The 26,327-nt window shown below is 39.2% G+C and overlaps 1 protein-coding gene across 1 annotated transcript; it reads left to right on the top strand.

The window, feature by feature from the left end:
• The first annotated feature begins 23,190 nt into the window (after nt 1–23,190).
• Nucleotides 23,191–26,209, top strand: LOC107793714 (mitochondrial phosphate carrier protein 3, mitochondrial). The gene is made up of 6 exons (XM_016616118.2): nt 23,191–23,654; nt 24,481–24,842; nt 24,944–24,987; nt 25,357–25,571; nt 25,661–25,785; nt 25,897–26,209. The coding sequence occupies exons 1-6, from the start codon at nt 23,334–23,336 to the stop codon at nt 25,934–25,936; spliced, it is 1,107 nt and encodes a 368-aa protein (XP_016471604.1). The 5' UTR covers nt 23,191–23,333; the 3' UTR covers nt 25,937–26,209.
• Nucleotides 26,210–26,327: the final 118 nt, after the last annotated feature.

Below are 26,327 nucleotides of genomic sequence, written 5' to 3'. Positions count from 1 at the left end.
CCTTGTCATCCCCTTTGAGCCTTACTTATTTTTCATACCCCTCTTTAGGAATCAACGGCACTATCAGGGAACACAGGTGCCGAATATAAAAGAAAGAAGAGAAAAACAAAGGAAAAGAAAAAGAAAGAAAAGCAAAAGAAAAAGAAAGAAGAGAAAAACAAAGAAAAAGAAAGAAAAGAAAAAGAAAAAGAAAGAAGAAGAAAAGAAAAAGAAATAAAAGCAAAAGAAAAGAAAGAAGAGAAAAACAAAGGAAAAGGAAAAGAAAGAAAAGAAAAAGAAAAAGAAAGAAGAAGAAAAGAAAAAGAAAGAAAGAAAAAACACAACAACAAAAGTTAATTATGATACAGTTAACTACGTTTGACTTGATCCCGAAAGGGTACGTAGGCAGCCTTACTCCGAGGCTCAGTCATATCAAAATAGAAATCCAAAAATCCCCAAGCAAGAAACTGGGGCAGAAGTTGTGATTGTTGTAAAAGTTGGATTCCGAAAGTTGTAATTTGAACCCATTTGAATTGTTTTGAGCCTTTCATACTCTTTCTTTCTAACCCAAGCCAAAAGCCTACATTACGGTCCAAAGAAAGACCTTCTGATCAATTTTTGATAAATGCCAAGTCGAGCAGGTAGCGGTAATTCTTGGCAATGGCAACACTCTGGTTCAAGCAAGAAGAACAAAAGATAAAAATGAGAGAGTCTTATGGGTGAAAACCCTTACGGGCACCGTAAGGCGACGAGAGCTGAGAGAAAAATAAATGAGAGAGTCTTGTTGGTGAAAACCTTTACGGGCACCTCAAGGTGAAGGTGAGGTAAGAAATGGCAAACTGAGAAAGATCCGTTGATAGAAACCGTTTCGCGGTACCGCAGGGGAACAAGGTTAAGGTCTGGATAAATCAAACAAGTGATGGAAGTTCTGGGCAATGAGGTACGGCAATTGAGAGTTGTTTGGTTGGACAGATTGGGCTGATTAATCCAAAATGCATGTCATGACCATTGGTACTAGCTGTCACGCTCAGATAAGCTTCTTTTCCTTCTATTTTCAAACAGTCATCTGATTTTGGATTCTTCTTATCCTTAACTCAAAAGGTCATCGCATTTCATTATCTTTTGAGGGTTTTATCTAGCTGAGATGTTTCAGTGCCAATTTTGTTCAAAGCAAGCAGAGGGGATTTCAAGGCTCACTACCAGCTTCCGGAATTGTAAAGCACAATGTGGTCAGAGCATGTCAAAAACAACATGATGTAAAATGGAATAGGGGAAGTCGCCGGAAGTTGCATCGGCAGAATATTTGGGAAATGTTATGGGAAATGGAAGGTTCATGCAAAAGGGCCGGAAAGATGAGACAACAGTATGGGTACAAAAGCATTCAGGTGGTCAGAAATTGGGGAATGTGGAAGTCGGTTGGAAAGTCAGACAGTTCAGAGGATGTCAGGCAATACAAAGCAAGGCAATGGAAGGACGATGCAGCAAGAATGTCATCAACTAACCACCATTTTTTTTAACTAACGAAATTTTCGGTGATTGAAACAGGGGCAGAAAAATTGTTTGTCAGGAGGAATTCGCCGTGAGGGAAGAGCGGGTATTAATCAAGTTTAATCGCAAGTGTGGCATGGTTAAAATACAAGATAATCATGAATAGCATATAGGAATATAAGTTGGTTGCAAAGTTCGCATGTTTAAGATAAATGCAAGTTGTCAGGAGTCCGCCTGGAGAATAGAGACATACTTTTCAAGTTTGATGTCAGGAGTCCGCCTGAAGAACGGAGACATACGGTTTAAATTTTAAAAGTCAGGAGCCCGCCTGGAGAATGGAGGTGTTAAATATTTTAAGCAGTCGAAGTCAGGATCCCGCCTGGAGAATGGAGGTGTTAAATATTTTAAGCAGTCGAAGTCAGGAGCCCGCCTGGATAATAGAGGAGTAGTTTCAATTTTAAGTTCAGCAGTCAGGAGCCCGCCTGGAGAATGGAGGTGTTAAATATTTTAAGCAGTCGAAGTCAGGAGCCCGCCTGGAGAATGGAGGTGTTAAATATTTTAAGCAGTCGAAGTCAGGAGCCCGCCTGGATAATAGAGGAGTAGTTTCAATTTTAAGTTCAGCAGTCAGGAGCCCGCCTGGATAACAGAGGAATACATTCGAGTTCGAGTTTATTCAAGTTCAGCAGTTTGGAGAGAGGGAATAACATCTCAATTCACCAGGGGAATAGCAACAGGGAATTTTATCGAGAAAGCACAAGACAATGAGGCAATAAGGAAACACAAGACAACAAGGCAGCAAGGAAGTACAAGAGCAAGTTTGAAGAATTTAGATAGGATTTTTGTAATTCATAGAGCATAGTTAGTTTAGCTTCTTTTATCTTTGACGTGGTGTAATAAGGGAGGTCAGCAAGCAGTAACAGCAGCAAGCGCAGTGAAATCACAGTTCCTGGTAGTCCCAGCTACCAGACATTCCCGATGATTCCTGTTTAGCCCAGGATATGTAGGCAACCTCTGAAGCAGGATGCGGTCAAACTTTTCAAAATGCTTCACAACGGAATATTTGAACGGGCAAAAATCGCTCGTATTTGCTCACTTATCTTTGCCCGAAAACCTTTTGTGTTTCCGAGCAAAGAGGGGCAGCTGTGAGCACGTGATTTTTGCCCTATATATGATTATTCCCAAAATCCCAAACAAAATAATTTTTCTTTATTTTTACAATTTTTGTGCATTTCGGTGTCATTTTCTGATAATTGTTACATTTTATTTGCGCATGTTAATTTTTATAAAATATAAAAATATGCATTTTCGCATTTAGGTTTTAGTTTTATATTTTAGTATCAATTAAGGGTTAATTTGTTTATAACAAAACATGAAAAATCACAAAATTAGTTCACTTTTGCATTCTAATGATTTTTATTGTGAATTTGTCATGAAATAGTTTTTAAAACAATTTTAGGAATTAATTAGTCTTTATTTTGAAATAATTAAGATTTCATGTTGGTGTTACATCTTTATAAAAATTAGAAAAATTATAAAAATTTAAAAATGAGAAAAAGGAAATAAAAGAGAAAAGAAAATAAGAGTAGGAAAGTGGTCTTAATAAAGACCCAAATTTGGGCCAATTCATTGATAATTTTCAGGCCCAAACACCCTTAGACCATTCCAACCGGATCCAGGCCCAATGCTTCAATACCCGGTCTACCCAACAAAGTCCAAACGACGTCGTTTCCTCAGCCTTTAATCACGACCGTTGGATCTCATCAATCCAACGGTCCGGATCTAACTAGGATGTTTGGTATATAAGTGTCCGAACTTCCCCCCTCACCCCCACTCGTACCGTACCCTTCTTCCTCATGAACCCTAATCCACGCCGCCCCTAAATCCCTCGCCGGCGGTGAACGTCACTTACACCGTTCAAACCCAAATTAACACCATAGATCCCCCATGAATCCCTCTTGCCATTCCCGTTATTGGTTTCCCTCGAATATTGCCGGGGCTCGTCGAATCTCCGGTTGAAGTTTCCGGTCAGATCGCAGGTTTATCCAAACCAGCCCAAAATCACACCACACAATCCCCTGACTTCCCTCAACCCAAATCCATGATTATTTTCCTTCAAATCTCTGTGAAGCGGCTCGAATTTCAGATGTAAGAATTTCTGGCCAAAACCCTAAACCAAAATCTTTATGATTTCGAACAGTAATATCCTTAACCATGTGTTCTCTTGTAAGAACACATGGTTAGGGATGTTGCGTGTCAAAAATCTGAAAGGATTCGGACGTCAATGACTGGCCGTAGTTTCTCGTGCTTCAGTGAGTTTTCCTGTTTCTTTTTACTTGCATGGTTGAAGTTTTAGTTATAGTCTTGATTTCATTAAGTGTTCTGTTAATTTTACGATTTACTTTTGTGTATTAGTATAGTTCTGTCAATTTCTTTTAGTTCTGAATTTGATGTTTGAATGGTCGATTGTGAGCTTATTGGTTAAGAGTTAATTAATTTCATTTAATGTTGATCAGTAGCTTAAGCTTTGCTTTGATTGATCCTGGTCTCTGGTTTTCCTAGTTTGATTGATTTGGTGTGATTGAACAATTGGGATTGGTTAGTTCGATTAGTTAATTTCTGAGTTCTAATTAATCAGTCCTAGTTAGTTTTGGATTAATTTAGGGGATTGGTTATAGCTGTTGAGAATGTGGGTAGAATCAGTAACTTTGAGAAGCTTTCAGGGGTAGTTTGGGCATGGAAAAGGGTAATTCTGATAGGAATAGTAATTTCAAAGTAATGAAAGGGCAGTATAGGTATTGCATGGGTAGAAGAATACCCTAGGGCCTTCTAGAATAGGATTTTAGTGCACATTTCAGCACAATAGAGGTGCTTACTTGAGTAACAAGTTAGAAATAAGAGGACTAAACTGAAAATAGGGGAGGGACTAAAAAGAAAACCCAAAATCTGATTAACCCTCTTGTATCACCTATAAAAGGACATCAAGTGCCTTGAGGAAGGGGATTTGAATTTTCAGCCCAAAAATCCCCACCAAAAGCTTTCCTCCTTGCTTTCAATTTCAGCTAGCACTTCAATTCCAATACTTAAGAAGAAACATCAAAAGATGGAAAAATCAAAAACAGTTTCACTAGTTCATCACTAGTGTTAGTGATTCTCAGTCTTTCTTTGGGCATTCTTTATTCCAACTCGAGGTTCTCTTCCTAAAAAGTGTTTGGGAGTGACTAACGACTGATTCAAGTGAGTTTGGGGCCTATTAGTTTGGACTTCAGTGGAGATTTGGGTCCAGAAGGATTTGAGAGCATCTAGGCTCAGCTGTGAGGGCTAGGAGTGCATTCCAAGTGTGTGTTGGATTGATCTGTTGAGTCTACTTATATTTCTGATTTTTCAAAAGCAGTTCCTGGCCTGTTCTGTGATGATATATTGTTGAGTTTGTTGTTGTTGCTGTTCAAAGTAGCTGACTTCTTTCCTTCTCATATTTTCCCTTATCCAGGTACACAATTGTACCCCTGATGACTGTGAGCTCAAGTGGGCAGAAATGAATTATGTGAAGAATGAATTTACTTGCAGAATTGAGTTCTGATTTAGCTAATTTCCAGATCTACGTATTCAGTGCTTAATTCATGGATATTGTTTAAGTTTTGCTTGCTTTTGTGCTAAATAGACTATATAAACTGTTATATTTCGGAGTCATGTGATTACTATGATGTGAACACTAGTGTTAGTTGATTACATGATAGGTTGATAGTAATGTTGGCGTGAATTAATTCAGAAGTAGTTAGTCTGCTTTATGCTATTGAGATCATGTTTACATCTTGGTTTTCACTTGATGATGTCTAAGAACTCACCGGAATATCAGTGGATAAATTAGTCCGTGCATAAAACTGGAATTCAATTGACTAGTATCCTTCTAATTCGAGTAGATGCGTATTGTTTCCCCTTTGCTAATTATTGAACACTTAAAATAATTTAGAGGTAATTTCAGGGGGCGTTTGGTTGAGCTAAAATCAAGGCCTCGCTGGGCTCAGCGATAATCCATCTTAGGCTGTCACACGGACGGCCTTCATGAGTTTGGGCTTCCTAAGGGATTCGATCACAGGTGCTGTTATCTGTCACCTGGGCTTCCCTTTCTCCTGCCTGACCGAATTTTGGGCTGTTTCTGAAGCCCATCAGTGGTCCAGCTCATTGTTGAGGTTGGACTACTGAATTTTATTCAGTTTACATGTAATTAAGTTCTCTTTCTTCTTTTAGGGACATTTGATCACTAGAAAATGGTAGTCACTCTCAAATGGGCCTTTTAATAAGTGTTGAGATGAATCTCGCCAAACAAAATCTCAAATACATGACCCTTATTTAATTAACATATGAATCCTTAGAATTCGAGGCGTGCCATTTGGTTGAATTTCCATGGCCCTCGCAAATTTAAAAACGCATAATTGCTTTAGGCGCGCTATTTAATAATCTACTTTCTTAAACTCGGGTGCGCATTGATGCGACCCAAATCCGAATCTCAACGGAGTCGAAATGTGTCAACGACCATGGGTGCATTGATTGTGACGTGGTTCGAGACCCGTTTTCACGACGTTGCAATTCTCATAATAATAATAAAAGCGGTTTGAAATTAAAAAAAATAACCATAAGCAAAAACATGTTCTGAAATCAGATAAAATTAAATACAACAGTTAAGCGACCGTGCTAGAATCACAGAACTCGGGAATACCGAACACCTTCTCCCGGGTTAACAGAATTCCTTACTCGGATTTCTGGTTCGCGGACTGTTAACAGGGTCATAAATTTCCTCGGTTCGGGATTCAACCGGTGACTTGGGACACCATCAATCTCCAAGTGGCGACTCTGAATAATTAATAATTAAATCCCGTTCCGATTGTCTTTTAAATGGAAAAACTCCTTTACGCCCTTGCGGGTGTAGATGAAAAAGGAGGTGTGACAGGTCTTATGGAAGACGAGGGAACTAGTAAGGTACGTCCCCCTACTTGTCCTAATTGTTATGAACTTCAAGAATTTGTTGATATTGCTCTTGCGAATTTTGAAAGAGTTCTAAATGAAGTCAGAAATATCCAAAGAGAAAAGAAAGATTTGGCCTTGAAGCTAGAAGTTAGTGAAATTGAGTGTGATATGCTACAGGAAGAAGTTAATGAACTTCAACTTTAATTGAATGGATTGCAAAAATCTACTAGTCATAGTTCAGTCAAATCAAATCAGCATGTTCATCACAAACAGAAGAAATTTCATGCCTGTTCCTTTTATGGTAAAATGGCCATAGTACTAACTAATGTAGGAATAGAATCAGAGCAGAAAAAGACTCTGAAAATTCTAATAGTCCATTTTGTTTTTACTGTGGTAAAAGGGGTCATACCTCAAATCCTTGCAGGTTCAAGGATAACAGGAGATGGGTTTGGCAACCCAAATCTTCAAATCATACTAACACTCAGCATTCTAACCATTCAGGACCCAAGCAGGCTTGGGTACCCAAAAATAAGTGATTTTGTTTTGCAGGAAAATTGCAAGAAGAATCGAAAAGGAAAATGGTATCTCGACAGCGCGTATTCCATACATATGACTGGTGACAAACAATTATTCAAGACAGTCACCAAACTAGATGGAGGAATCATTATCTTTGGAGACAAATCCAAAGGAAATGTAATTGGTGTTGGAAAAGTTCTTCTAAGCTCAACATGTGATGTAGATTAAGTCTACCTGGTTGATGAACTCGGCATGAACTCGGCTACAATCTTCTCAACATTAGTCAACTATGTGACAATGACTATGAGGTTCGTTTTAAGAAAAATTGTTGGTTTATAGAAGATGAATCAGGTAAATTCATTCTTTCAGGTAATAGAGACAGAAATGTCTATACTATTAGCAACTTAGATAATCTTGGGGATCAAATTTGTCTTGCTTACATGATCGATGATCCCTGGGTCTGGTATAGAAAACTTGGGCATGTCAGCATGCATACTATTCAATGGCTTTCCAAATATGATCTCGTTATTGGACTTCCAAAACTAGATTTTTCAAAGGATATATTTGTGATGAATGTCAACTAGGAAAACAAACTCATTTATCTTTCAAAATCAAAAATATTGTTTCCACCTCCAAACCTCTCCAACTATTGCATATAGATTTATTTGGTCCAACTAGAATTGTTAGCATAGGTGGTAGGAAATATTCTTTTGTTATTGTGGATGATTTCTCTAGATTTACCTGGGTTATGTTTTTAAGTCATAAAGATGATGCTCTAAAGAATTTTGAAGTTTTCTGTAAGAAGGTTCAACGAGAAAAGGGATACTACATCTCCTCTATTAGAAGTGATCATAGAGAAGAATTTGATAGCAGAGCTTTTGAAAAAAATTTCAACAATCAAGGAATCTCTCACAACTTCTCTTCACCGAGATCTCCGCAACATGATGGAGTGGTAGAGCGTAAAAATAGAACTTTACAGGACATGGCAAGAACCATGATTGTAGAAAATTCTCTACCTCACTATTTTTGGGCAGAAGTGGTGAGCACGGCATGTCATATCATCAACAGGTGTCTGATTCGACCAATCCTCAAAAAGACTCTGTATGAATTGTAGAATGGTAAAAAACCCCAATATTGGCTATTTTCACCCGTTTGGATGCAAATACTTTATTCACAATAATGGAAAGGACAATTTGGGTAAGTTTGATCCTAAAAGTGATGAAGGTTTATTTCTTGGATACTCTCCTTCAAGTAGAGCATATAGAGTTTATAATAAAAGAACTTTATGCATTGAAGAATCAATTCATGTTGTTTTTGTTGATACTAACCCTCGCCCAAGGAATGAAAAACTTTTTGAATATGAGAAAATCTCTTTTGTCCCTACATCTGTTATTGTGGGAAAGGATCATCAAAGCGAGTCAGCTGATCAGCAAACTTAGCCAGCTGAAGAGCCTGTAGAAAATCACGAACCATCTCAAACAGACCAGTCGACTAATGTGGAAAGAGAGCCTTCCTCAAGCACTCAAAATGAATGAAAAAGTGAACCTAGCTATCCTTATAAATTCATTATATGATATCCATAGGAAGGAATCACTACCAGAAGATCTCAGAAGAACAAATCAAATGTGACTCTTATTTCTCAACTTGAATCAAGGAAAGTGGATGAAACTCTGAAAGATACTCACTGGATAAAGGCTATGAAAGAGGAACTTGATCAGTTTGAAAGAAATAAAGTATGGGAATTGGTTCCAAGACCTTCAAATTCCTCCGCCATAGGGATTAAGTGGGTATTCAAAAATAAATTGAATGAATTTGGTCAAGTGGTTCGAAATAAGCAAGGCTGGTTGCTCAAGGATACTCTCAGCAAGAAGGATTCCACTATGATGAAACCTTTGCGCCTATAGCTAGGGATGGCAATGGGGCGGTGCGGGTGCGGGTCAGGACGGGTTTCAACATTCGTAGGGTGGGTTACAGTGTTTATGGGGGCGGGGCGGGGCGGGTTCTAATATTTTTAAAAAAAATCAACAAACGGAGAGGCGGGGCACGGGTCAAGATTTTTTTTTGAACTAAAAACCTAAAAGGCTAAACTGGAAAAGGCTACCAACCACACTAATTTCTCAGATTTGGTAGCGCCCAGAAGAGATTAACCTACATTATTTGATTAAAAGATGTTACATCATGTAAGGAGCTATTATGTGGAGCAGAACTTCAATTTTATCGATTTTGAATATTTCAACAATAATTTTAAATATTTATTATTAAATTATAAATTTAATATATATTTAACTTCAATAAATTTTTAATATAATTATATTATTTGAAATAAATTTACTAGGACAGAACCCATAGCTGGGTTTCACCTCTACACATGATTGCAGAACTGTAATTTGTATGAAAGACAAAAGATTTTGAAAGAAAAGGCTGGACGTGTTGGATAGACGATAGTTATAAACTTCATAAATATTTGTGAGTGTTCCATGAGTGAAAGATTAACTTTTTAGACAAAAATAGAAAAACAGTCTTATACTTGTTCTTCACTGAACAATTTCTTTTCCCTCTTAGAATAGTTTAGAAATTTTTTTTGGAATAAATATCTTCAAAAAATAGCACACAACACAAAGTAGAAAAAAAAATTAAAAAAATGTGGGGCGGGTTTGCACGGGGCGGGGCGGGTTGAAACCTTCGCGGGTTTGCCCCGCAACCGCACCGCACCACACCGTTTGCCATCCCTACCTGTAGCAAGACTCGAATCCATAAGAATACTACTTGCTTTTGCTACTCACAAAGGATTCAAGCTATTTCAAATGGATGTTAAAAGTGCGTTCCTGAATGGCTATATCTCTGAAGAAATATATGTGAAGCAACCACCAGGATTTGTAAACGTCACTTTTCCTAATCATGTATAAAAGTTGACTAAAGCTTTGTACGGTCTCAAACAAGCTCCTCGTGCCTGGTATGAAAGGTTAAGATCTTTTCTTCTAAATCAAGGTTTCAAACGAGGTAATATCGATACGACTTTGTTTATTAAGCATTCTTGTTCACGTAATCTTATTATTCAAATTTATATTGATATTTTTTTGGTAGTCCTAACTCTGTTTTATGTGAAGAATTTGCTCTTTCTATGAAAGGAGAATTCAAAATGAGCATGATGAGAGAATTAACGTTTTTTCTCGGACTTCAAATCAAACAGTCTCCTAAAGGGATTTTCATTAGCCAAACCAAGTACACTAAGGAACTTATAAAGAATTTTGGCATGGAGATTTTTAAGTCGATCGGTACCCCAATGAGTCCAAAAATGATGCTCTATGAAGACAACAATGGAAAGAATGTTGATGAAATCATGTATAGAGAGATGATTGGTTCCTTATTATATCTCACTGCTAGTCGACCAGATATTATGCTCAGTATCTGCAAGTGTGCAAGATTTCAGTCGGCTCCTAAGGAATCCCATTTCACTGTTGTTAAACGTATTATTAGATACCTTATTGGTACCTCTGAGCTAGGATTATAGTATGATCACTCCAACAATTTTGCCTTAAGAGGATTTTCAAATGCAGATTTTGCAGGTGACAAGAATGATAGAAAAAGCACCAGTGGCACGTGTCAACTTTTGGGAAATGCATTAGTATCTTGGCATAGCAAGAAACAAAATTATTGCTCTATCAACAATTGAAGCAGAATATTTAGCTGTTAGAAGTTGTTGTATATAAGTTCTATGGATAATACATCAACGTCTCGACTATGATTTATCTCTTACCTCTATTCCTATATTTTGTGATAATACCAATGCTATTTGTTTATCAAAAAAATTTGTGCATCATTCTAGGGCAAAGCATATAGAAATTAAGCATCATTTTATCCGTAATCATGTTGTTAAAGGTGATATTGTCTTAGAATTCATTAGTACTTATTCTCAACTTGCTAATATTTTTACAAAAACTCTTTTGGAAGAAAGATTTTGGTTTCTCCCAAAACAAAATTGGCATTGTGCCAAATTTGTAAAACAAATATTTTACTTTATTCTAAAATATTTTATTTCCTTTATTATGTGTGCTTAACTTTAATTACTTGAGTGTAATTATTGTGTTTGCATCAGTGCCACCGATCCATCACCTCAAAAACATCACTTTCTTTCTGAACCCGCCTTTTCCTTTAACCAAGGTGACCCTTCAATCCTCCTAAAGCTCGGATAAAAACCCTTTCTTCCCTTGTTACTCTCCTCATTCTCATAAAAACCAACATTCTCACCATGGCAAAAAGAAACCCTTCTTCTTCCACTGCAACCAGACGCAACAGAAGATTTCAAAAACCCCTCAACCCTAAAGAACTTGTAGACTTAGAGTCATCCATTGACTCAGATTTCCTCAAAATAGACAATGAGATAAGGAATCTTTCGAAAATCCTCCCATTAGTCAGAAAAGGGAAGGCAAAAGGCCGATGGAGCAAACCCCCAAAGAGTCTGTATGCAAGAAAGGAAAGGTGGAAAACAATGAATTCGGACCTGATGACAAGTTGATCTTTTATGGCCCGAGTGAAAAAGCAAGATTTGAGTCCTACAAGTCAAAATCTCTGGCTTAGGGATGCTCTATAAGTTTTTATCTTATGAAAACTTTGCACTGTGATGTGATCGCTATATTTGATTTTCAGCATCTTTCTTCTCTGTTTGATACTGTTGGAAACTTTGTTTATGAGGAACAAGTGAGGATGTTTTATTCAAATTTGTTTGTGAATGACAAAGATGATTTGGAATCTATGGTGTTAGGCACTCGAATTGTTCCGGGCTCTTATCAATTGGAAAATATTTTCTTTGTTAAGTTTAGTGGGTTTGATGTTTTTATGCAAAATTCTTGGCCAAAATATTTTGAAGTATCCTTTGAATAAGCAAAAACCTTTTTATCTGATAACCCTCCTGATATTGGCCCCAAGAATCTAAAGTTTGAACACTATGTCTTGGCCCACATGATTGTTACTACTTTACTCCCCAGAACTGGGTTCCTTACACTTTATCCACTAGAGATGTTTTTGTCCTTTACTGTCTTGTTAATAATAAAAGACTGGATTGGTTTGTGTGGATTTGCTAATACATGCTTGAAAGTATTAAGGACATATCTTCCTCTACTGCCTATTTACCATATGGTCTGCTCATCTCATTTTCGAAGTTATGAAGGTAGACTTGGCACCCTTTACACCCAAGCACATTACCAGCACTTATGATAAGACAACCTTTTAAATGATGGGGTACACCTTGGGTGATGATGGATGGGTTAAGCGCGCCAAAGTTGAAAGCATTCCAGTGTCAGGTTATGTTCAAACTGAACAACCAGCATCTCAGTCGACTGCCTCTCAAAATCTTCAGCAGATTGAACAATATTTAGATGAGGTAAAACAGCTAGTGGTTGAGATGAAGGAATAGGTAGACAAGATCATGGAAATCACTAAGGAGAGAGGTACAGATGGCTAAGCTTAGAATAGATATAGGAGCTACGCGGAAACATAGAACCAGGGCATTCAATTCTATGAGTGAAAAGATGGATAAGCTTGTCAAAGATGTCGAAAATTCCTATGAATCCTTCTGCGCCAAAGTGATCAACACTCTCAAGTGCTTCCTAGGAAGAAGCTAATGCGTATTTGTGTGATGGTATTAAAAATAATATTTTCTCTTTTTTATTTTTTCTCTTGCTTGCTTGCTGGTAGTTCTAACAAGTTTTTTTTTTTTGCTTGGGTCTGTATAAACTATGCCTCTGCTGAAGGCATTACTTTTGTTGCACTATCTCGCTAGTTATTATGTATATTACTTTCTATATTACTTGTCTTGTTTGTTTTTTCCCTTTTTGATTGATGTCAAAGGGGGAGAACAGTAGAGAAGTAGAAAAACCACTCAGGAGGAGACATCATCAACTCAGGGGGAGCAACGCAGAGGGTGAATAAAAGGGAAGTCTACATAATTATAATGTATTTACTGTCTTGATTGTCATCATCAAAAAGGGGGAGATTGTTAAGTCAAAATCTAAGTTTCAATGATGAAAATTTTTTCTTACCTTGTTTTGCAGAAATCAAGAATCAACAAAAGGAAAGAAAACTAATGAGAAGATGTTCAAATATGGGTTGTTGAATTCATAGACAAGAAAAAGGAATCCAAATCTATCATATCCTTTCAGCCTCAATCGAAGGAAATCAAACTAAAAATCAAGAAGCTATTTCCAGCAAATATTTTGTATCCTCAATTAGCTCAATCGAAGGCTCAAATTTATCCACAATGTAAGATCGTGACAAGGAAATTCAACGAATCCGGCCCTTCCCAAGAGCAGTATTTGAGAGGCACCCCTTGGGTCAAATCCCTTTGAAGATCCTGTGCCTCTAACTCAGTCAAGGTTCAACGGCTCTCAACTTTCCTATAAGAAGTCTGCTAAGATCAATTGGAAGATTTTTGCAACTCGAACATTATTTTCTAGATCTCTCTAATTCTTAGCCAAAACACTGTATTCCTCAGTTTATCAGTGTCACAAAAAATAGGAAGGGTTAGAATGCAAAAGAGAGTTATGTCACTATTCAAGATACATTATTGCTATACTTCGTTGATGTTGAAAGAATTAAAACCATACTTGTTGTAATAACTTTCAAGATCTAAGGGAACTCTTGTGACCCAAGGAAAACTGAATGTAAGTATCACACCGGTACCGAACCAATATAAAACCTGTTGTGTGTCATTCTCATTCTATTTACTGTTATTTTTCATTCTGCACAAAATCTAGTCAACTAAAATCATTGTTAGTCAACTAATTTTTAAATAGACCACAATTCACCCTCCCCCCTCCCCCCTCTTGTACTTTCACAAGGGACTACGATTATGTGGAAAACTCATACTTTGATCATCTTTTTAAGTTCTTAACAATATGAAAGCTATCACTTTTCTATATTTTTATGAACAATATGCGATGTTAATCAGGCAGGACATGGTGTGACTTCAGCTTACCGAGGACATGGCCCTTGATAGGAAGGTATGGAGGGAGAGAATTAGGGTTGAAGATTAGTAGGTAGTTGAGCATTTTTCTACTCCGTTCTGTGTGCAAGTCTAGTCGGTCAGTGTGTTTTAGTATGCTAGTGGTACATGTAGAGCTCGTACTATTTTCTAGGACCTTGTCACGGCACTGATTATTGATATTGCTTTTTCAGGTATATTTTCTAAATCTTGGCTCGCTGGTACTATCTTTCTGGTTATGGTGCTGTTACTATTCTATTGTCGCATTTCATCTTCTTGGGTCGAAGATCTATCGGAAACAGCCTCTCTATCTCTAGGGTAGGAGTAAGGTCTGCGTATATACTACCCTCTCCAGACCCCACTTGTGGAATTATATTGGATTGTTGTTGTATATGCGATGTTAATATTTTAGATGGGCTATAAGAGCAAGTTAATGAACATTACGTTTGACAACCTCTATTTTCTTAGATTCTTATTTTAATAGCATGAGAAAAACACATCTTAATTTATTACGGTAAATTTGAGCAAAATAATGCACATATTATATGTTTAGTTTTTTTGAGAGTATAAACAGAGTATGTGAGCCTAATCAACAAGTGGAATGTTCTCTAAAACAACTTTCTAACATAACATTTAATAACGGTACTTCTTTCACTCATCGAAATGGAAAAACACGCCGTCTAAAAACTATAGAGATAAGTCAGTGATAAAAGCTAATGTTTCTAAATCTAGTGTTACAGATTAAAATTGATACTCTATTCTCCTACTTATTACTATCCTAAGGAAAAGCTTATTTTGGCCAAGTTTCTAGAACTCTATAGATGACTATCATTTTTTTCCGTCGAGATGCATGGCTCTTACTAGTAGTACTTGTACTCCATTTCTTATTTCTAGATCATTGTTATTATACATTGTGTCTTTATTTTTTTTTACTTTTTTTGTTGTTGTTATTGTTGGTTGCTTTCTTTTTATTGTTCCTTGAGCTGAGGATTTATCAAAAATAGTCTCTCTATCGTCACAAGGTGGGGTATAAGGTATGCATATATATTACCTTTTCCTGACCCTACTTATATAATTATACTGAATTTGTTGTTGTTCGTCGAGATGTATGGACCTGTGAACGGTAAGAGAGAACTATAGTAGAAGAGAAGCCTTTAATGGATTGTTCTCACTCCAAATTTTTGTGGTATAAGGTTAAATTGCAACCATTAAACTTCAATATATTCCCTCTTATAAACTATATTTGACTTATTCATACTTTTTAATAAAAAATTCTCATATTTCAATAATAATATTTATGTATTTTTCAAAATCTAACTGTCACGACCGAACTAACTAACGCCCTGCCTAGGTGACTGGGCAGTGAAAGATAGCATAGCCCACTCTGCATCCCTTTCCCGACATCCGTCGAGTCAGAAGAAGCAGCGCCTAAAGGGACGACCGAGACATATTGGAGGCAAGAGGGCGTCGGCCCAAGTAAAGGGCAAGGGTGACTTGATTATATATAGTAAGGGAAAACCTTCGATTAAGGGGGTTGCTCCCTCCTTTCTCTCTCTGAAGCTCTCTTCTTGTATTCTTGATAGGAAAGAAGTAATCTATAGAAGAATATGTAAAGCTATCTCCCTATCGATCGATGGGAGGTACAATATTGAATTTCAATAAGATAATTTACATCTTTCTTATCTAATATACGATCCATACTATTAGCTCTTTGATCTAGAATTAATTATGTCTGACTAAGATTTACCCCTTCATCTTCTCTGATTGATTTGTTCAAAAAGGTTTCGATATCTTTTGCGTCAAACAATTTGGCGCTGTCTATGGGGATTTCTTAGTGAAATTTCCTAGTCTCTCCCAGATCAAAGGCAAGAAATACGATCCCCCACCAAAAGGAGAACGAAGGAAAAACCCAACCCACACGAGACAAAGGCGCAGTGCGGTAGGGGGAGGAGAGCCGAGAAAAATTACCAAACTTAGAAATCTTCGCCCCATCAACCATCGATATGCCAAACAAGACGAACAACGTTACCAACCTGTTCTCCTCTATCGGACCACCGGACGGGGGCAAGGAAAGTATCACTCTAACTCACCTTCTGCTCTTTGCTTAGGTAGGGACACAAAGGCCGCGCATGCGAACGAATAAAGAAACACCTCAGTTAAAGGACAAAAAACTACTGCAAAACAACTGTGATAAAGCCCGACGGTGATACCTCCAAGCCGGAAGGCGAGAGTTAGACAAGGAAACCACAATATGTGCGCAGAATGAACCTAAGGGAAACAACAACGTTTCACATTCTCCGACGTTGCACCCTCCATTGCGAGCAATGTCAAATAGACTGGGACCCTCCCAGAAGATATTTGTCTCTCCAAAAACTGGGACTGACGACGGGTTATTATTTCGATAAGTTCGAAATAACACCCTTTAAAGCCAAGGGCATTTGCCAAAAAGAGAAGAATTCGACCTCGATCGAACGACGACGGGTTACTATTTCGATAAGTTCGAAATAACACCCTTTAAGGCCAAGGGCCTTCGCCAAAAAGAGAAGAGTTCAACCTCGATCGAACGACGACGGGTTACTATTTCGATAAGTTCGAAATAACACCCTTTAAGGCCAAGGGCTTCGCCAAAAGAGAAGAGTTCGACCTCGATCGAACGACGACGAGCTACTATTTCGATAAGTTCGAAATAACACCCTTTAAGGCCATGGGATCGAACTACGACGGGTTACTATTTCGATAAGTTCGAAATAACACCCTTTAAGGCCAAAGGCTTCGCCAAAAGAGAAGAGTTCGACCTCGATCGAATGACGACGGGTTACTATTTCGATAAGTTTGAAATAACACCCTTTAAGGCCAAGGGCCTTCACCAAAAAGAGAAGAGTTCGGCCATGATCGAACAACGATGGGTTACTACTTCGATAAGTTAGAAATAACACCCTTTAAGGCCAAGGGCCTTCGCCAAAAAGAGAAGAGTTCGACCTTGATCGAAAGACGACGGGTTACTATTTCGATAAGTTCAAAATAACGCCCTTTAAGGCCAAGGGCCTTTGCTAAAAAGAGAAGAGTTCAACCTCGATCGAACGACGATGGATTAATATTTCGATAATTTCGAAAATAACACCCTTTAAGGCCAAAGGCCTTCGCCAAAAAGAGAAGAGTTTAACCTCGATCGAACGACGACGGGTTACTACTTCGATAAGTTCGAAATAACACCCTTTAAGGCCAAAGGTCTTCACCAAAAAGAGAAGAGTTCGACCTCGATCGAACGATGACGGGTTACTATTTTGATAAGTTCGAAATAATACCCTTTAAGGCCAAGGGACTTCGCCAAAAAGAGAAGAGTTCGACCTTGATTGAACGACGACGGGTTACTATTTTGATAAGTTCGAAATAACACCCTTTAAGGCCAAGGGCCTTCGCCAAAAAGAGAAGAGTTCAACCTCGATCGAATGACTACGGGTTACTATTTTGATAAGTTTGAAATAACACCTTTTAAGGCCAAGGGCCTTCGCCAAAAAGAGAAGAGTTCAACCTCGATCGAACGACGATGGGTTACTATTTTGATAAGTTCAAAATATCACCCTTTAAGGCCAAAGGCCTTCACCAAAAAGAGAAGAGTTCAACCTCGATCGAACATCGACAGGTTACTATTTCAATAAGTTCGAAATAACACCCTTTAAGGCCAAAGGCCTTCGCCAAAAAGAGAAGAGTTCAACCTCGATCGAACAACGACGGGTTACTATTTTGATAAGTTCGAAATAACACCCTTTAAGGCCAAGGGATTTCGCCAAAAAGAGAAGAGTTCGACCTCGATCGAACGACGATGGGTTACTATTTCGATAAGTTCGAAATAACACCCTTAAGGCCAAGGGCCTTTGCCAAAAAGAGAAGGGTTCGACCTCGATCGAACGACGATGGGTTACTATTTCGATAAGTTTGAAATGACACCCTTTAAGGCTAAGGGACTTCACCAAAAAGAGAAGAGTTCGACCTCGATCGAATGATGACGGGTTACTATTTCGATAAGTTCGAAATAACACCCCTTAAGGCCATAAGCCATCGCCAATGAGGAAGTGCGAAATATTCCTAAGGCCAAGAATCATCGGAACTTGCAAAAGACCGGGACTCGCCGTGCAGAAATCTATCTCGCACCGGAATCACGCAAAACGAAAACAAGAATAGAATACAAAGCAAATAACAGCGAAAAAATTCTCCTTTATACCAAGTCTCCACGCAAATGGTCGCGGATTACATGAGACCCAAGTCAACAGTCTAAAATAAAAAATAAAAAGAAGTAACAATGACAATTAACTATGAATGAAAAATTGAAAAACAAACAACCAACGGAAAACAAATCAACACCATTATCCCTCTACTCTGCATCGTCATCGCCTCTCTCTCTACTGCCATCTCCGGGAAGTTCTCCTTCGGCATCCATGTCCCCATTAGCTTCAGGCGTCGTTGCATCATACCCGCAATTGACGCGAGCCTCCCGCGCTTTCACTCACCCTTCTTCATATGCAGCCTCAGTCACAGTACCCGCCTCCCACAAACTTTTATATATATATATCATTGGGCTTCGGCGTAAACCCAAAGCTCGTGCATATGGCGGGGAATGGCGGTGGAGTAAAATTCAATCTGATCCAACAGTCGCCCATTTTCTTCCTCCAGTGCTGCGACCCAATCTCCCAGAACCGATGCCTCTTGATCAATCTCGCTTATGCGCTCCTCGAGCCTTGCTTCCATGAGGGCAGTCGACGCTCTTTTCGACTCCTGTTCGGACTGGAGAACGCGGATGGTGTTCTCTAGGGTCGTTACCCTCGCCGAAGCCGCGGACCAAGCACCCTCGATGCTCTCCAACCCAGTGACCTTGTTCTCCAGCGCAGTCAATTTCCCCATCCATTCCACGCTCATCACCTCGACCTTGATCAAGTTCTGATCCATCTCCGACTGCATTGACCTCAATTTCTCCTGCTTGCTCGCATTCTGCGGCGACTCCCTTGCCCAACTTGAGCTCCTCCTCCTTCATTCAAAGTTTCTCCTCAAGCACACTCCTGCTGCGGATAGCTTGCATCAACTCCTGGTCCCTTTTCTCCAACTTCTCACCAAGAGCCCGATTACCGGGGTTTGCTTTCAGCCGCTCATGCATCTCGTGGCACTTGTTGCGGTAGCGACGATATTTATTCAACATCTTCAAGAAAATCTTGGCCCGAATGTTGGCCCTGCGAATGCTTTCCACTTCCACCATATATGTCTGAAAAATGTAAAGACGGGTTAGAATCGTATCATCAAGAAAGGTGAGGGAAAAGCAAAAGTAAGCATAACATACCCTTAAGCCCATAGCGGCTACCTCATCCATCAAATCAACATCAGAAACGGACCGAAGGGCCGCATTCTCGGCTGCGGAGCATAACATGCTGAACTGCGGCACCAGATCCTCTGTGTCCCCCAAAAGATTGGTATCCAAAGGGATCTCAAGAATACGAGCCGAGCCTCTCACACGAACCATCGAGTGAGTAAGGCCCTCATCAAACATCCTGACATCATCAGGGTCGAGGTCTGATTCAGATTCGTAATCATCGATCACCACGCCTTTCCCTCTTTCGGCAGCCAAAGAGGAAGCACGACCAACTGTAGAGGATGAGGGTACGTATGAAACTATAACAGCGGCCCTAGAAGTCTGATCTTCCACCACGACAGGTTGCTGACGACCAACAATGGTGGGAATCTCTAATTGAGCCGAGGCAACGGCTGGTTCCGTCCCTACGGGGGGAGCCACGACAACCCCCTCTCCAGATTCCATCATAGGAGAGTCATCTAGATAAATCACTGTTGGGGGCGTAGTCTCAAACTCCACTTGTCGTCTCTTCGACGGTCCCTCCTCTTCCCCAGTAGACAAAGATTCACCCGTCGGGCAAGCAATGCGGGTCGGGACTTCGGCCAGAGAAGTGGCCCTCGCAGGAGTAACCAAGGCCGCAGGCTCAATTGAAGCAGCCCTTGACGAAGGTCGGGCAATGGGTACCGCGACAGGGTGAGTAGATGAGGCCGGCTGACGAAAAGCTAATGGAGGAGCCCTTGCTCTCCGCGCTCTTCCTAACATCGACAAACGAAACATAAAAGCTAAGTAAAACTAGAGGAAGAATATCAAACAGAAACGTCATCTCACCTGTAAGAGGCCTGCATCCGAACCTTTCATAAAAGGTCGACCATGTGCGAACCCCACTGTATTGGGAAGGATAGCACTCACCCATTCGCAAATACCTTCGACGGGCGGAGGGGGAAATTTCTCAGCTGCAAAGACATGATAAAGTTTAGTACCATAACAGAAAATGGTCGGGCATCTCATCGACTAAAAATACAAAAAATTACGCACAAAGTTCCACTTCTCAGGGAATCTCGTTGGGTCCGCCACAATATGCTCAGTACGCACGTAAAAATAGTTTTCGTAGAAACGACGGTTAGTCCTTTCGTCCATCTTCACCACCAGACTCTTCAACCCCCGAGGACACATGTGAATCATCGTACCGCGAATAAGTTGAGGGGCGAAGATGCTGAGCATATGGCCCAAAGTGACCTCACGATCGGCGAGTTCCGTGAACTTAAGCAGCATAAGTAATAACTTGTACAAATAAGGTAAAAGTTGGGCGGGGCATATCTTGTAAAAAGGGCAAAAATCCACCACCAACAAAGGAAGAGGAAGTGTATACCCAATAAGAAAGGGGTAGGCATAGAACACGCAATACCCGGGGCGGTCGAAATGAACTATTTCGTTCCTCACCGCCGGCCGCATATCAACGTAATTGGGGATTCCCCATCTTTCTTTCAACTCTGCAATGTCCCTTTTTCTCATAATGGAGTGGACAGGTTCTGATTCCACCCCAGCACGAATACTGAGATCGGTCAACTCTCTCCCATGGTGAGGCAGGATCTCAACCACCGACGGGACCTCCTCATCTTCCACCGCATCTACCCCTCCGGTGGCCTAAGCAACACTTTCCGATGCCGGAACTGTGGCAGGAAGATCGGAGCGAGAAGAATCACCAGTCATTTTGCCCAGATGAGGCGACAGAAAGACAACGGAAAGAAAGGACGTAGATTTTCAGTTAATTAAGGGTAAACAAAAACTTGGAGGGTCAGAAAGAGGATATATCTGCAGAATTCTCTCGAGTAAAGGTAAAGAAATGTGTCAATCGAATGATAAGCTCCCTCTATTTATAAGAGACATAAATCCCCCGAGCACGAAACCCAAAAGTCGCCAATCGAATCTGAAAGGGCACGAAACGTCTCAGTTCCCCGGGAACATGTGTCATAATGGCGGTAACCGCGAAATAGCGCTTTGATACCAAACGACATTTCGATTCCAAAACCGCCGCAAGGGTCCATGGGTATCGAAAGAACCCCCATCCCCCCTCCCCCAAGGAATGTAACTAAGGAATGAAAAGTCAGATTTCGCTCGAATTCGTAGCAATCATGATCCGTCTGCCGAGCCCGACAGACGAAGGGACTAACTGTATTGGTCAAAATCTGACTGTCACGACCGAACCAACCAGCGTCCCGCCTAGGTGACTGGGCAGTGAAAGATAGCATAGCCCACTCTGCATCCCTTTCCCGACATCCGTCGAGTCAGAAGAAGCAGCGCCTAAAGGGACGACCGAGACATATTGGAGGCAAGAGGGTGTCGGCCCAAGTAAAGGACAAGGGTGACTTGATTATATATAGTAAGGGAAAACCTTCGATTAAATGGGCTGCTCCCTCCTTTCTCTCTCTGAAGCTCTCTTCTTGTATTCTTGATAGGAAAGAAGTAATCTATAGAAGAATATGTAAAGTTATCTCCCCATAGATCGATGGGAGGCACAATATTGAATTTCAATAAGATCATTTACATCTCTTTTATCATATATGCGATCCATACTATTAGGTCTTTGATATGGAATTAATTATGTCTGACTAAGATTTACCCCTTCATTTTCTCTTATTGATTTGTTCAAAAAGGTTTCGATATTTTTTGAGTCAAACAACTTGTAATTCTTCAAATTTTATATTCCAGGTACGATTGACTAAATTCTCCTGCAAAAGAGAAACGAAATTGGAAAACGCTATTGTCGAGAGTACCAGAAAGACACTTGAATGAGTATTAGTACCAAAAGCTAGGAATTTAGGACGGAGTCCGGAGGAAGGAGAAAAGAAGTTTCCAAGCTAAAAAAAGGTTAGTCGTTGGTCAAGTATTGGGGTCTATTAATTACGTTCGCACATACCTTTTGGAAATTGGAAAAGTGCAAAGTTTCAGCTACTCAAGGCAATTCGCATTTAATCACAAGGCAGGCAATTAGCATGAGTTCTTAGAATTCTTCCAAGTAGTAGTAAAACTGTCCCTTCTAGATTTACGTTGACTATTCTAAGAATCAAATTTAATATTACTTCTGTTTTCTGTTTTAATTTAGATGAGGTAGTTTGACTCGGCACGGAGTTTAAGAAAAAAAAAAACTTTTGAACTTTGGTCTTAAAAGCTTAAGGGGTAAAAAATTTGTGAGACCATGATATTTTTGTGGTTATAAAGCTTCTTATTTAGGGTAAAATGAGTAAACTGAATAATTTAAAATTAAATTATTTCCAAATTTAAAAATATATCATTTATTTTAAAAAAGACTAAAAAAAAATACCTCATCAAATTTGAAAGCGGAGGAAGTAGTATGATTCTGTTGCCATAACCTGAATCAATGACTTTGCGTAATCAGTGACTTTGCAATTGGCCTAAAGCCTCATATCGTCACGCAATGGCATGTGACCTGAAGATCCTTTACACGTCTCATGCCTTGTTTCTTATTATTTCATTCTGCATTTTCCAAGCGAAACAGAAAAAACAAAAACAACTTTAATCGCAAAATTGTCAGAAAATATGTTATGGAGGGGAGGGAAAGAGTGATTTAAACATAAAGCTCAACAAAAAATATTACCATAGGAAAGCAAAGACCAAAAAAGAGGAGCCAAATATATATGTCCCTGGCTCTATCTCTGTGTCCTTTCCCCATTAAATAGGGCCTCCAAACCAAAAAAAAGATTATGACATTGTCACACCATGTCTTTCCTCCTGTTTACTATTGAAGGAAAAAAGTCTTGAAAATAAAAAAGACAAAAGCAAAGAACGGTCAATGCTTAAATAAAATTCAACGCAGACCAAGTGATGAGGCACCTTAGAACTCCAATAAGGGGGAGGGAGCCAACTGCCAAGGCCGTCAACCTTTGATTTATAAATAAATTGGTCCAAAAGCCAATAACAGCAACAGCCTTCCATAAAACGTAGCCATTTTCGACTCTCCTCCTTCGTTGGAGAGTTATTCTTCTTCACTTCATTTCCGTTACTCCAACGCTCTTTTGAGGTTCCTTATTAGCACTCTTGCAAACTACTGCAATGGCTTTTTCGGATAACTCTGTCCGAAAATCTTTGATCCCCAGTTATCTTTACACGGGACGTTCTTCTAATCTCACTACTTTGGATCATCATGACAAAATGGATAGCTCATCTCAGCCGTCCGTTTTCCCGTCATCATCAACCAAGAATTTCTTGGTTGCGGCACCGAAGGAGGGGTCGGGTTCAAGTTCGGGTTCAGGGTATAAGGTAGAAATGTATACACCGGCGTTCTACGCTGCCAGTGCGGTGGGTGGTATTCTGAGCTGTGGTCCTACCCACACCGCTGTCACCCCGCTCGATATTGTTAAGTGCAACATGCAGGTATTACCATATACTACAGCATAGGATATATCCCTTTTATTTTCTAACCTAGGATTTAAAAGCTTATGAATTCGCAATTGTTTATTGAGTTTTGCACATATTCAACGAATCTTTTGAGATAAATATAGGTTTTGAATTAAAGCTATTGGATTCGAGCGTAACGTAACGATGATGCTTAAGTTTAGTTTTTTGAAAATAACGATCATGAAAACCTGATGCTTAGGCTTGCATAAACTGTTCATGTTAAATTAGACTTAGTTTTGTGTGTTACTTTGATCAAAACTTCATTAAAGACTCACTACCATGTATAATAAAACAAAAGACAATTACAAAGTATTTAAATGAAGCAAAGAAAAAAAGGGAAAAAACCAGAAATTCAACTTCCGTTCACGTGTATTTTTAGAGCAATTCACATATAGTAGTTCAGTTATTTTAATATGACAAAAAATAATTTTGTCAATTTATTATTATAGTAAGTACAATTCATTCACATTATATTGATGTGACAATAAATAGTTTTTATCGGGCGAAGCTAGCACGTCGAATACGGGTTCGGTCGAACCCAATAGCTTTGGTTTAAACTTTGTATTTGTCATTAAAAATTCAATGAATATGTATCAATTACTAATTTAGAACCATAAACTTCAAATCCTGCCGCCGCCTCTGGTTTTTATCACCTTACTGTCGTAGTGGTAAATTTCAGTTACCCTACCAGAAATTAACCCTTGTAGCAAAGTTATAAGAGGAAAAAAGAGCCAAATTTCCACAAAAGTTTGGTTTAATGACGGATTTGATCTCCTTATAATTGACTTGTTTGATCTATCAGATTGATCCTGCAAAGTACAAGAGCATTTCCTCTGGTTTTGGAGTTCTGCTTAAAGAGCAGGGTATTAGAGGTTTTTTTAGGGGTTGGGCACCAACTTTACTTGGTTACAGCGCACAAGGAGCATGCAAATATGGATTCTACGAATATTTCAAGAAGTACTACTCAGACCTTGCTGGCCCTGAGAATGCTATCAAGTACAAGACTTTGATATATCTAGCTGGTTCTGCTTCTGCTGAAGTTATTGCTGATGTTGCACTCTGCCCTTTTGAGGCTGTCAAAATTCGTGTCCAAACTCAGCCTGGTTTTGCCAGAGGCTTGTCTGATGGACTTCCCAAATTTGTCAAAGCTGAAGGCGCTGCTGGGTATATATGCCTATTCTATTATGTTATTGTTAATTTTTTCGTTGTGGGGTTTGATCAATATTCAATACTAACGAAAACTTGGACTTGAATTTTTCTTACAGGCTTTATAAGGGGATTGTACCTCTATGGGGACGACAAATTCCATGTAAGCTTACATATATATGTTCTCTGAATTTTCCATCAGTTATGGTTTTAATGTGTTTTTATTTTGATACTTTCTTTAATTTAAATCTTGGAAACCTTCTCAAACGCGTCATCCTATTTCTTGCAAAAACAATCTGTATAACTTTAATCAGACCACTTACAAGGTAATTACGAGTAAATCTTAATAAATACTTATTAATTAGTAACCCAGTAAAAGCGGTAACTGACCTACTATCACAAGTTAAACTATATTGATAGTGTAAATAAATATATCTCAAATTCTTGACTTTTTATCGGCCGAAGTGCCTGGCATCTGTTTGCTCTTTGTTGAATGTTCCATTGACCGAGTCTAACATGGGTTATTTAACAGATACCATGATGAAGTTTGCATCATTTGAAACCATAGTGGAACAACTCTATAAACATGTCATTCCAACACCAAAAGACCAGTGCAGTAATACTACGCAGCTTGGTGTGAGCTTCGCTGGTGGATATTTGGCTGGTATTCTCTGCGCTGTTGTATCACACCCTGCTGATAACCTAGTTTCTTTCCTCAACAATGCCAAGGGTGCAACTGTTGGCGATGTGAGTATACATTAACCTGCATCCTCTATACTAATATTTTTTTGCAATATGCCTAACAATTTTTTTGTTCAATTTTTCCCTTTTGCCAGGCTGTGAATAAGCTAGGCTTATGGGGTCTCTGTACTCGTGGTCTTCCCCTTCGTATATTCATGATTGGTACACTCACTGGAGCACAATGGGGAATCTATGATTCTTTCAAAGTTTTCGTTGGCCTGTAAGCTTCTTCTACCTTATCTTTCATTTGCTCTCATTGAATCAAGCAATATTTACTCTTGTGATGTATTTATAATATGTTGAACTGATGCTTAGATTCCTCACCTTGCAGGCCAACAACCGGTGGTGCTGCTCCTCCTGCCCAGAAGTGAAGCAAGCACTGATGATTACGTGAATTCATGTGCACCTGATATATTCTTCTTGTTTTTCCCTAGTACTAGAAAGAAACAAGGAATTCTTTCAATTTTAAGTTTTTGATATATGGTAGCATTAGTTTTGCATTCTTTCAAGGTGTGCAGTTACATCCCTATCTTTCGAAGGATACATCACTGGGCTTGAAGTTCCACCTTAGTCTGTAACCACGATTTTTGACTTAAAATAATGTCAAACTTATAATGAGAATATGTTGCTTCTCCACTTCATAATTATCATGGTTCTCATGTGATGACATGATATTTCTTTTCTCGACTCCTTATACAGTGTGTATCCAACACCACAAAGGAAAGACCTTCACGAAACACCAGCAAACAGATGATAAGAGTA

Source organism: Nicotiana tabacum, chromosome 6 (genome assembly GCF_000715075.1).
Source record: "Nicotiana tabacum cultivar K326 chromosome 6, ASM71507v2, whole genome shotgun sequence".
NCBI lineage: Eukaryota > Viridiplantae > Streptophyta > Magnoliopsida > Solanales > Solanaceae > Nicotiana > Nicotiana tabacum.
This window is presented reverse-complemented; position numbering and strand designations above follow the sequence as displayed.